The 13,030-nt window shown below is 42.8% G+C and overlaps 1 protein-coding gene across 1 annotated transcript in view; it reads right to left on the reverse strand.

Annotated features, from left to right (window-relative positions):
- Positions 1-3,519: 3,519 nt before the first annotated feature.
- Positions 3,520-13,030, reverse strand: part of adamts6 (ADAM metallopeptidase with thrombospondin type 1 motif, 6) — a 66,243-nt gene continuing 56,732 nt past the window's right edge. The window contains exons 24-25 of the mRNA XM_066711540.1: positions 12,180-12,336; positions 3,520-9,032 (exon numbers count right to left, since the gene is read on the reverse strand). Coding sequence (XP_066567637.1) covers positions 8,923-9,032; positions 12,180-12,336 — 267 coding nt within the window. The 3' untranslated portion in view covers positions 3,520-8,922. The remainder of the gene's footprint in view (positions 9,033-12,179; positions 12,337-13,030) is intronic.

A 13,030-nucleotide genomic window follows, 5' to 3' on the forward strand; every position in this document is an offset into this window, starting at 1 on the left:
AAACGCATGTTTATTGGTTTATAAGCCCCATGTTTCTCAGTAGGTGTGTTGTTGTCTCACCGACGCTCAGTAGTGTGTTATAAGTATAATAATGAATTTGAACCCAAATAAACATGTATTTATTTGTCTGAAGTCTGACGAAGGATTTTATGGTAATTTGAAAAAAATATTTAGCCAATAGTTTGACAAAATATATCGGTGGAATATGTGCCGATACAGATATTTATGTAAAAGGATATCGGCCAATAATATCAGTGCTCCGATATATTTGTCGGGCTCTAATAATAAGCTTTGCAGGCGTGACCTGAAATACAGAAGTTGTAGATCAGAACAAGTAGAAACATCTTGGGGAGGCCTTCATCCAGCAGTGGATCGATATGGGCTGATATTGATGATCGATATACATACGGACAGGTGACGCATTAAAGGAAAAACCCACATAAAGTGTCTCAGTAAGGTGTTGGGCACCACGAGTCCCAGAACAGCTTCAATGCTCTTGGCACAGATTCTCCGAGTCTCTGGACTCTACTGGAGGGATGGACACCATTCTTCCAAAAGATATTCCCTTATTTGGGGTTTTGATGATGGTGGTGGAGAGCGCTGTCTAACACGTCGGTCCAGAATCTCCCACAGGTGTTCAATTGGGTTGAGATCTGGTGACTGCAAAGGCCATAGCATATGAGTCACATCATTTTCATACTCATCACACCATTCAGTGACCCTCGTGCCCTGTGGATGGGCATTGTCATCCTGGAAGAGACCACTCCCATCAGGATAGAAATGTGTCACCATAGGATAAAGGTGATCACTCAGAATCACTCTGTCATGATGTGCAGCGACCCTTCCCTCTAAGGGGACAAGTGGACCCAAACCATGCCAGGAAAATGCCCCCCACAGCATAACAGAGCCTCCGGTCCCCCCCACTGTAGGGGTCCAGCAGTCAGGCCTGTCCCGTTCTCTTGGTGTCCCACACATGCACTCGCCCACTTGTCCAGAACACGAGCCAGTTGAGCGTCTGTGTGACTGAAGCTCCTGCCATTCATGCCCCAATAATGACCCCTCTTTCAAAGTCACAGAGATCCTTTCCTCTTGCCATTTTGATCCAAAATCAAGGTCAGCTGGACCTGCTCAGCATTTGTATACATGCCACAGAGCATGATGGGATGTTTATTGCTTAATTGTATCATGCAGTACACCTGTTTGGAGGCGTCTGCATTCTTTATGTTCCTCCACTCATTTATTCAGGTTTTCCTTTAATTTGTCTGTATCTATGTGTGTAATGCATACATCTATTTATATGTAGTTCACAATTTCAGCCAAGCATGGTAAAACCTGAAGCACTAAACGGTTACTTTTAAGGTTCTTCAGTTATGAATTCCTGTGAGACGAGGCCGGGACGTGGACAGGGATACAATTCGGCCGGAATGCTCAGCTCCTCTGGGAAAGGATCGTGAAAAAATGCAATCTGTAAATATCATGATTGTTCATTACTCAGCTCTTGACAGAAAATTACACAATTTTCAGTTCCTAAAACCAAGGTAAGGGAACTCTGGAATAATAGTAATAATTAAAGAGGTAGGAGTCCCAAGAGCACTATTAAAGAAAAAAAAAATTATTTGCATGCCTTTCTCCTAGGAAGATGGCTCAACACATTCCCATTTATTGAGATAACGATTGCCCTGTTTCATTTATGACACTGTTGTAACTCCCTTTGCACATGAAGGAAAACAGAAACTTGGCAGGGAGGAAAGTATACTTAGCATAAGACTACAAAGATATAAACATCATCATATAACACCCCCCCCACCCCAGATGCGAGCACGGAGGCTTTGACAGTGAAGCAGAACAATAAAACACGAAAGCAAACACTTTTAAGGTCTGTCAGCTGAAACCATGTTGCCTTAAGTGTGTTTTTAGAGCGAGTGTCCATCGAGAAAGATCCAGCCCAGTGAGACACAAACATCCGTGAACAGGATTGAGTAACTATAATAGGAAGACATATTTTCTTTATTACTTGCAGAGAATATATAAATAGAGACGGTAATGTAGCGCACAAAACACCTCACACACGATGAACCATTGCACTTGCCACACCCTGAGGGGAACAGCGGGTGTTGGGGGTTTAGATGTTGCCGGAGGACTGGCTTTTGGAAATCCTATGAGGTACAGTCTGGGTTTTCCTCCAGCTGAGCTACTAAAAACCAAATTAAACCCTGTTCTTAAACGATTGACGTTGTTTAATTACACCTTTCAGAATAGATCTCGGCTTTTAAAAGGCCACAGGTGTTAAGTCACCAATAACATTTTATTGCAAACATGATAATCTACTCCTGTCGAAAAAAGGTCCAGTTAAGTAAAAGCTCGTGAACCAGAAGGTGTTGTTTGGTGTGATGAAGGCTTGGTACAGCTCAAATGTTTCATGTTGTAATACGCTTCGTGCTACAGTTTAAGGCCGGTAGGGTGGAAGTCTTGTTGAAGCCAGTGTCCTGCACCACCCCACACACAACAAGCATGTTGTACAAATATCTTTGCCTGGAGAAGCCAAAGATGGGGGAAACGGAGTGGACATGGTCTCCAGCGATCAGGACACCTTTCTTCTCTGGACTTCAACATCCTTTGGGACAATGAGGTATAGTACTTGAAATAAAGAGAGGTTCTCAAAAATCAAAACCACAAAGAGAAAGAGAAAAGTGTCAGTAAAAAGCGTCTGGGAGCTCCCCTTTACCCAGTCTGGCCCGTAGTATCCTCTGAAGGAAGGCAAGCTGGGTAACAGCTGGTAAGCCATTCTGCGCTTAACCTTTTCACCTTTCCCCCCGCTTTCAAAGAAACTTCCCACTTACTCTTTGTTTCGGAGTTAATGTAATCAAAAGCTCTGGGAGAAACCGAGACAGAAGTGAAGCCAGACACTCAGGTATTTTAAACTGGTTACATTAGACAAAACAGAACCATTTGTATCTGTAATTTGAAGCTGAGCATTAGCATTTACTGGCCTTTTTCGTGTGCCAAGTAGGGTAGATAATGTTTATTTAGAATTCATTACTTAGGAGCTGGAGTGAAACCATTCCCGTTTCCAGCTGATGGCGGGGTCTCCTGTGGCCAGCGGTTCAGTGCCACTCCGAGAGCCGAGGTGCACGAAGCCGTCATTTTTCTTTCCATTTTTTATTTTTACTGTCACATTTTTATTTAAAAATCATAATGAATAAACACAAAAAAACAAATACTTCTGTGCCCATCACTTTGGGATTCCTACCAGTTGAATACTAAATATATATTTATACATTTGCATGAGACAAACTCCTTGCTTGGTGTATAGATGGCCACAGGACTGCCTCTTTCCAAAGGGCAGCAGGGCAGCTGTCCTCACATTATTTCAGCAATACGGGGGCACCGTCTTGTCTTGTAGGCCTGGATTAAGAATAACATGTACAAGATGCAGACTGCTATGGACTGATTCCCCAGGTACATGATCCCCTACCCCACGTCACGTTCAATACAGGAGCAAGACATACGACAGCAGGCCAAGGTGAAAGTATTTATTTTACACGGGAGATAAACCTTAGTTTCCAACGTATTTATCGGCACTATCTTTTCAATCTTTACAACTTTTTAACTTTTAGCATATTGTTATAATACAGATTTTCGACAGCATTCCATATGCCTTTGACGGCACCGATCGGTCTGCCATTCCCTCGCTGGGACATGTGAGGAACAGACCACTTTAAACACCAGGGAACACAGCCAGTCGCTTCAGAAGCTGCACTTTTATTGTTCTAATGTATTGGAGGGTTAAAACAGGGTTGTGTTGTGGAATTTCACTGCATTTTCACTAATCTAATCTTCATGCAGTGAAATAAATGTAGAACAAGTGTCATGAAACATGGCAATAAATTAGCATATAATTTACAAATGGAAAAAAAAAAATTAGTAACAGTGTACCAACATTAATACTGAATATAAAATATAAGCAACTAATCACAATAAAATATATATACACACATATATATATATTGTTTTTGTTTCTGCTGGTAAAGTAGAGCAATGTGACATTCACATCATGTGACAGCAGAAAGTTATAGTGTGGAATGGTCTGTGATGGGGGGAGTCTCGTAGTTCAAACAGTCCATGACGGGGGGGAAAGTCTTGTTCTGCAGGCTCTTTGACAACATTTCCAGCTTTAGAAAAGTATTGTATTGATTTATTTATTTCAATTAACAAAAACAACATACGATCTTCAGTGTCTGAGGCCTGTGCACACATGGGGTTGGTTTATTGTTCCATGGTGTAGTTTATGATGAAAGGTATCGGCTGAAATCGCACCGGTGGCTACAGAGTAGCAGCAGCAAAAAACAACACTATGGTGGTGTGATCAGTTTCTTAACGATGAGTCATGATGCTCATCGATCAGGTCCCATCTTTTTTTTTTTTTTAAGAAATTGTTTTATTGTACCTTTACATCTATCTATCTATCTATCTATCTATCTATATAAATATGTGTCTGTGTGGTGTTCCCTTTTCACAAAGTGATTCCAAGATTGTGCATCACATCTTCCTAATCACTGAAGCCCCCTTGAGGAGGGGGCGTTATAGAACGTAGCACCACTCGGAAAGACGAGGGGAGAAACGCATCTGTGGACACGGTCTTCTCAATGTCGATACCCAGTGTGAGGTAAAGAGAAGGTGGTCACTGATTCACTTAACAGACAAAGTCTCTCAAAAGTCACATGAGCTACTGTTTGAGCCCCAGGCAGATCGACTGACTGTCCTGTCAGCGGGGCAACACGAAGACTGCAGGCCTCCACTTCTCCTGTATCCCTCCACATGAGGCGGGGCAGGAGAGCACCGAGGTAGGCTGTGCATTCCCTCTGAAGCGATGTGCGGAAGGGTTTTTTTTACTGTACAGCCATTATCTGTACATAAAGCACCATCAGCGTTTGTTTGATTCGTCCTACGATTCCATATCTGCACTCACCATGACAGCGTGGCCGCGAGACAGAGCGCATCCCTTTGCAGGAGAGAGCAAAGCAAACACATTGTCCAGAGGTAGAAGTAATGGGCTGGTTCTCAGGAACGCATCCTGTGAGGGCCTGCAGGCGTCGCGATGGTCCTGCACAGGGGGTTCAAGCACTGCTCCTTGATTCCTCAGCACAGGTACATCCATGGTTTGTTACCGTCACAAACATGAGCTCTTAATGGATCAATATGATGATAATGCAACATTTCAAAGGACAGTCAAACCATCTGGCAGGCAAAATCTTTTGCAAGGTTCCCTGCTTTAATATCATAATTGTAACCATCCCCTCCACTAGTCCCGTTCATGCACAGTGACAGCGTTGACCAGTTTAATGGGCCTGTTTTGGATCAATCATATTTTGTCCTTTAAATGAACTAATGATGTGTTAGTTTTCTTCTGAAGCAATGACTTGCAGTAGTGTTATCACTGGACTCAGCTGCGGAATAAGAAAGGACCAGCTGGTCCTCTTTGTTTTCTTCTATTGACTTTGTGTCCACAGTCCGTCATTCAACAGAGTTTCAGCTAAGTACAGTGTTTAAGCTCCTGTGCATTTCACACTTACCACAACCTGTATATAATAAATATTAATATTCTTAGCCAGGCTAAAGCACCCTCTCTCATTCACATTAGTTCTTTATCTGATAACACTTTTGACTCACTCTAACCACTTTTTTTTTTTTTTTTTTTAGCAAATAGTGAGCAACATTCAATTTGAAGACATCTGTATTTGATCACGTATGTACACTGCACAAAAACACAATGAAGCATATTGTTTTAAAAGTGCCATTAAAATAATTTGTTTTACATTTAACTTATATATACACATACATATATACACATGCATATATATACATGCATATACACACACACATATATATATGCATATATATTATATATTATACACACCCCCCCTATAGAAAGTCTACACAACGCTCAACATTTTCACATTCTGTTGCCTTATAGCCTGGAATTTAAATGCAATAAAATGTATTGTTTTTAATTTTCATTTAAAAAAATATTCTGGAAATTTGTAGGAAATTAAAAATAAAAACTTGAGTTTGGATAAGTGTGCACCTCCCTTGTAATAGCAATCTTAAATTAACTCGTGTAAGCAGTCATCTTCAAAATCAAACACCAAGTGGTGTTAAATTATAATAATTGACAATTTCAGGATACATTCAGCAGTTCCTGTAGGTTCCCTCAGCTGGGTAGTGCATTTCAAAGCAAAGACTCAACCATGAGCACCAAGGAGCTCTGGGACAATGTTGTTGAAAATCAAATCTGGTGATGGGTTTTAAAAAAAAAAAAAAGCATTGAATATCTCTTGGAGGACAGTCAAAATGATTATTAAGAGGTGGAAGGTGTTTGGCACTGCCTAGATCAGGCTGTCCCTCTAAACTTGATGACTAAGCAAGAAGGAGACCGATCAGAGAGTCTTCCAAGAGGTCAATGGCAACTTTGCAAAACTACAGGCTATTATGACGAAGACTGGGGCACTTGATAGGATAGAAGGGATAATTAATGGAGTGAAGTACAGAAAAGTACTTGAGGAAAGCCTGCTGCCCTCTGCAAGAAAGTTGAAACTGGGATGGAAGTTCACTTTTCAGCAGGACAATGACCCAAAGCACACAGCCAAAAATGTCCTTGAGTGGACCAGTCAGAGCCCTGAACTAAACCCAACTGAAAATGTGTGGCATGACTTGAGGATTGCTGTCCATCAACGCTCCCCAAGGAACTGGACAAAGTTTGAACAGTTTTGTTTGGAAGAATGGTCAAATATTGCCCAATCTAGGTGTGTAAAACTGGTAAAGACCCAACACATAAAGGAGCTTCCACCAGGGGTGGGGGGGAAACTTATCCAATTATAATTTTTCAGGTTTCTATTTTTAATATAATTTTTTCATAATAACTTTTCCCTCAACGGTAATGGATTATGGTGTGTAGATAAGTATAAAAATTTATTTAAATACATGAAACTCTGAGGCACTGACAACAATGTGAAAAAGGGGGTGTAGACTTTCTATAGGCACTGTACATATATAATATATACACATACATACACGTATATATGTATATACTTATATAAAACACATACAGACGAATATATGTATATTTTCTTTTCCATTGCACTAGGATAAAAAGAGGAGGAGCTGAACAACAAAATGCACATTCATCAGGAAACTGAAGTGTTCAAGTACTGTATATAATCTGGTAAAGACTGACTGACATGATCCCAAACCAGCACAGACGCCCTCCAGCCCCCCGCTGACCTCGGGGTTTTCTCATTCAAAACCATGAATGCCAGGAAACATTCTGCTGGAGTCCAAGCTTCTTGTAAGATCTTGCTTGAGGAATCAAAGGAGTGCTGTGTACGGCTATCGGCAGCTGTTTTCAGTTTGTTTTGAGTTTTCTTTTTCTTTTAAGCTGCTCTAAAGTAGGTCTGATTCGTATTCTCTCCCCTAACTTTTAAACAAAAGGTTTATTCTTTGGCTGTGTCTGTGTGCCCTTAAGTGGCACAGACAATAACTGTGCCTGCTTATTAAAACAGGTGTCTCTCCTGTCTAAACAAAGAAACATCTGGAACCCCTTTCTTTAATTCGGCTATTTTTCCCCCTCCACAGCACAGCTTAAAGGTGAGTCTGTTAACACACTGGAGCAGCCAGTGCTTGTAAGCCATGTCTCTAGCATGGTGGTCTTCTAGCCAGGAGAAGCGTCTCTAAAAGCCTGTGTGGTCGTGGTCACTCCGTAGCGAGTGACGCCAACACGGGGGGCGAGGAGGGTGGTGCGACGTGAGCCTCAGGCACCGGCACACTTCCACCGCGCTGGAAAAGCCTCCGAATGTTAAATGCCACCCACCGCTTCACCCTGTCTGCTGCATGAAGGTCAAGCACTTTTTTCTGGTTTTATGCCTTTTTTTTTTTTTCATCTTTCCCCTACTGAATTAAAAACCCCACATCAACAAACTGGTGTTAAAGCCATTACATAGGATACGATCCAGGTATTTGTGTCTAAGCATGCCGAAGGGAGACGGGGCTTTGAGTCACCCTAGTAGCCCAACCTCCCCATTTAATAGAGACAAGAGCAGTTTTCTTATTATGGCTCACAATGGTGTACTTAGGAGATGCATAAATGCCCCCCCCACATGGTAGATGGAATGACTTTTTGAGCTTGTGTTTCACTGGAGCACACTGTCAGACTCACAATGCCTTCACTATAGATTTGACACCTGCCTGGGTGCTGCTAAAATGTGTCATAATCCTTTGATGAAGACAATTGATCAGGAGCATCCAAAGACTGGTTACTCACGTTCATGGATTTACCGTTGGACAAGAAAGGGCAAGTCTGTTTTAAAACGGGAGAAGCGAAGGGGATGGATACTGTGCACACAGCCCTGCACGTGGCGCTAAAGCCTGTGTGTGGATTTCACATGGACCGGTCCAGTCCGGTCCACTGGCGGCATCACTCTGTTTCTGGGATGAGCAGTTACTCAAGAGTATGCAAAGAGTTCTCCAGCCGGCAGCTGTCAGCTTTGCTTTAAACGTCACGTGAATCTCCAATGAGAGTGCACACTCAACTGTGTCCAGCACTTTGGATTAAAAACAACAAAATTACACACACAAAAAAACAACAAAAAAAGAAAAAACATCCAAGTTTCCACTTCACAGAAGTTAAAATAATATTGAAATGCTGTCAGCGCAGGCTGACCAGTGGTTACGTTTTCCACAGGGTAAAAAGCACAGGCCGGGGATCCAAACCATTCAATCCCTTCTGTTCCCTCGTAACGCATTCCTTTCATTCCTCGTGTGGCTCCTCATATTGACTGACACGGTTTTGATGGTGGAACAACAAGACCCCTCTCTCCCCCTCCCTCTCTCTCTCCATTTCGCTCTGTCTCGCCCCGTCTCTTCGGGTCAGTGTCCTTGGCAAGTCTTGCAGCACATCTGCCTGAAGTACGCTCGGCTGCAAAACTTGAACTTCAGCACCAGTGGGCAGTATGCCACCTTGTTTACATCTTTGCATTCTGGAAGGGAAACACAGTTTAAAAAATATATTAAAAACTAGGAATTTGAGTAAATGAACACTGGCAATAAGGAGGAAAAACCTGACAAGACGGTTCTGTCCAAGTACTGCATGTCTACACTGGTGATCGCTACCTTGCCCTCCAGTTGTATGAAGTAAGGCTTTGTTGAGGAATTCAGACACTCCTGGCCCTCTCTTCCTCCTCACCGTCTCTAGTGGGTTTGAATTACAGCTTTCCATAGTTTAACGCCTTCATAATTGTGCCCAATTTGGGCGATTTTAGAATCAGATTTGTTTCAATCAGTGCTGATTAAAATTAGGGAATAAACGACACTAGTCTCAAACTCAAATAATACCTCTTGGGCAAAAATGATGTCATGAAACTGGAAACACTGCCTCACTCCAAATCTGTATCTAAAGTAAAGGTAATATTAAACAATTGAGTGGAACCTAATAAGATCTGAAAAAAATCTGTTAAATTTAGGAATCTAACAGAACTACATTGTGCAGGTTTATAGTCTTTCTGGCCTAAGAAAGAGCAGTTTGACAGATAAAATGGTACACTTTCACTACTTCCCTATACAATTCTTACAGTTGTGGGATTTACTGGTCAAAAATACGAATCCAGGTCATTGCGGTCAGCACGCTTTGTTGTAAATATAGCTGCGTTGAATGGCTGTGTAACGCGACACTGTGTCGAGGGTGGGAATGCCAGGCGGTGTTTTGCTGCCCCGAGGAAAGGAGCTATAATCACCCTCACAAACCTGCAATGCCTGAGGTGAGAGGCTCAGCTCCACAAAGCCTGTCCAGTAATCCCCTGCTTAGCATATCTGACATTAATCAGCAGGGACACTAACACCCTCTCCACTTCCCTTTTGAATTAGAAAATTAAAAAAAAAAAAAAACATACAAACAACCAAACTTAAAACAGCCCAAACCAAGCGGCACTTGGCTTCCGGTGCTCGACCTCACGTCACCTTGTCTCATAATCTATTGATTAATTCTCCGAGTGCCATAACCCTTTTAATTTTCTGATGCCGAATCATTAAAAGGAGAAAGCGCTAAAGTCAGTACAGCGAGGCCTGTATGCAGGTTGAGTAATTATCATGAAAATGGCCACTTAAACAGAAAATCACATAAAACACACAGAATGACCCCCGCCTCCCTTTTATAATGTTTTTTTTACAACGCTACGCTACACTCAGACAATAAATAAGACAAAGTGCTTGGAGCTACTGTCAGCGGAGAAGGAGACGAGCCCCATAAAACCGAAGCAACCGAAGATGATATGAAAGGCAGCCGATGGCTCGTTTGGGGTCGTGTTTCAAGTGACCCATTGCACTCTTTAAGCAAGAGCAGATAAAGAAAAGAAAAAGGAAGGAAGCCTACAGCCCGGTCAACTTATTACATTAGATAAGACGTATGGGCAATAGAATACACAGCTGGAAGCAGGTTCTCTACAAACTTTAAGAAGTTGGTTAAATCAGGCCACCTTTTGGGGATGCTTGAAGCCATCTAAGTAGAGCTGTCCTGCTTCGCGAATGAGCAAACCCACAGTGGAGCGCTTACCCGATGGGGTCTTTTGTGCACATCTCCCAGTGGCAGACAACAGAACTGCTCAAATGTCACGGGACAGCGCTCCTGCTACGTAAACACCTCTCCAACAGCCAATCAAACCTGCAGTTAGGATATACGTCTACTTAGTAGTAAATTTTTTGAATTCTTATGATTATTTGTTTGTCCAAAAGTAACGCTTTTAACCTCATCAATCAAGCAGAGACGAGCTTTTCTGAAGGACACCCTCAGCCCGTTTAGCCTAGTACATGATTTGCGGAGAAGCTAAAAGATTTCCCAGTGCCTCGTACAAATCCCTGCATGATTCATGGCTCTGGCGATCTGCCACCGCCTAATGCAATTAATGCAGCACTGAAGACCTTAGTCCTTATCACAATGAAGCACGTCATCCCCTATTAAGCTTTTTAAATGTCTCTCTGAAAATAATGGAAAAAGCAGATCCTCTCGTAAGTAGGAGCACAGGAACCATTAGCGTCAAGATAATCTCTAGAAGCTGTGTAAACGGTGCCCTGAATCGCTTAAGAAAGCATTGAGCAAAGATCACTGACCTCCACCTGAACTGGCCACCTCACCACTGTCCCTGTCCCACATCATCATGCAGAATTGTGTAGAATTGAGAACAAGGGCAGTGATGTTCAGACTGTACAATGCACTAGTTAGAGCTCATCTGGATACTGTGGACAGTTCTGGGCTCCACACTTCAAGAAAGATATCGCTGCTCTAGAGGCAGTTCAGAGGAGAGCAACCAGACTTATTCCAGGTCTGAAGGGAATGTCCTACTGAGAGACTGAGGACCTGAACCTTTTCACCCTGGAACAGAGGAGACTACGTGGGGACTTGATCCAAGTCTTCAAAATCATGAAAGGCATCGACCACATCAAACCAGAGGAGCTTTTCCAGATCAGCAGGGACACACGCACCCGGGGACACAAATGGAAATTGGGCTTCAAGGCATTCAAGACAGAAAACAGGAGACACTTCTTCACACAGAGGTGTCACAATCTGAACAAACTCCCCAGCGATGTGGCTGAAGAGACAATTTGGGAACATTCAAAAACAGACTGGATAGGATCCTTGATCACTTAGTTATTAATGGACACCAAACGAGCAGGATGGGGCGAATGGGCTCCTCTCGATTGTAAAGTTTCTTATGCGCCACAAGATCGGTGCAGACCTTAGTCATGGACGTCTGGTCACCCACTCAATCATGTGTGACAGAAAATCAACCGGGGTTTCTTTTTTCTTTTTAAATTCATTCACAGTCAAAAACAAAACCAATTCATTTCGAACTGTGTCATCTCTGGGACACAAAAACAAACCTACGAACAAAAAATAAAAAAGACAGATCTACTCCATCATTAGGGTGAACGAAAAGCCGCCATTATACAGCTTAATTCCATTTTAATTCTCCCAGACACCTCAGAGACATCAAGAGAAGTCTTCCTATACAAGTAAATGTATTCATATTCAGCCAAGTGTCAGGGTCATACTCACCATCATTACTACTGGGGTGCTAGCGTCAATGTTCATTTAATACAGGCCCTTTAATATGGGCACCGTTCAGTGTACCCACCTTCTGCGTTGGAAATGGGAGTGGCGTCACATTTGCTCTCGCACTGCTGCATGCTGGGAGGCCGGAGGGATTCTGAGCAGTCCGAGGAAGGCTGGCCCGTGTAGGAGAGACACTGCACAGTCCGCATCTGCTGTCCGAGGGAGCACTGTGCTGAACACTGCAGTAGACACACACACACACGGTGAGACATCTCCTGGCAGAATAATCTTTTCCCCAAGCGCATCACCAAGCGTTCAAACTATATGAGGCAATGCATTCCGTTAACAAACACCATAAATGTGAAGGTAAACTCACACGGACCAAGGAAACTGGACCACTCGGGAACCTAAACCGAATGACTAATAAAATGAAGAATGAATGCTGCAATGTTCAAACCCTAAAAGGTCTTAATGATGAAAGCAAAACATTCAAGGCATCTTCTGCAGATGCCTTTTGAAGCAGACAGTCATCAGATCTCCCAACTCTTGAAAACTGAGCCACCTTTACGAGTGCTGGGTTTCGGCCACGACAGATGGGGGGGTGTCCCGACTTCGCTTTAAGTGGAATTGAAGCAGTAACCCTATGCCCTATAGGTCCTGCAAGCACGTCCAGTAACAATCCTCCCTAGAGCTCCACTGAGCCAGAGGGCCATTAAGAAGTTATTCAGACAGGACCTGCTCCCCCCACTGCCCTGCAGATATCTGATCAGCACAAGAACCTGCACATGACTGAAGGTTGATAAGGAGGAACCTGACAGGAACACTGGCAGGAGGACTTTCGCAGTTTTCCTGCTGGGCAAGTTTTGCTCTTTTTTTTTTTTTTTTTTTTTTAATTACACTACAATTCATTCTGTAAAATTATGCTTAAGTGGA

This window comes from Amia ocellicauda, chromosome 8 (assembly GCF_036373705.1).
Source record: "Amia ocellicauda isolate fAmiCal2 chromosome 8, fAmiCal2.hap1, whole genome shotgun sequence".
NCBI lineage: Eukaryota > Metazoa > Chordata > Actinopteri > Amiiformes > Amiidae > Amia > Amia ocellicauda.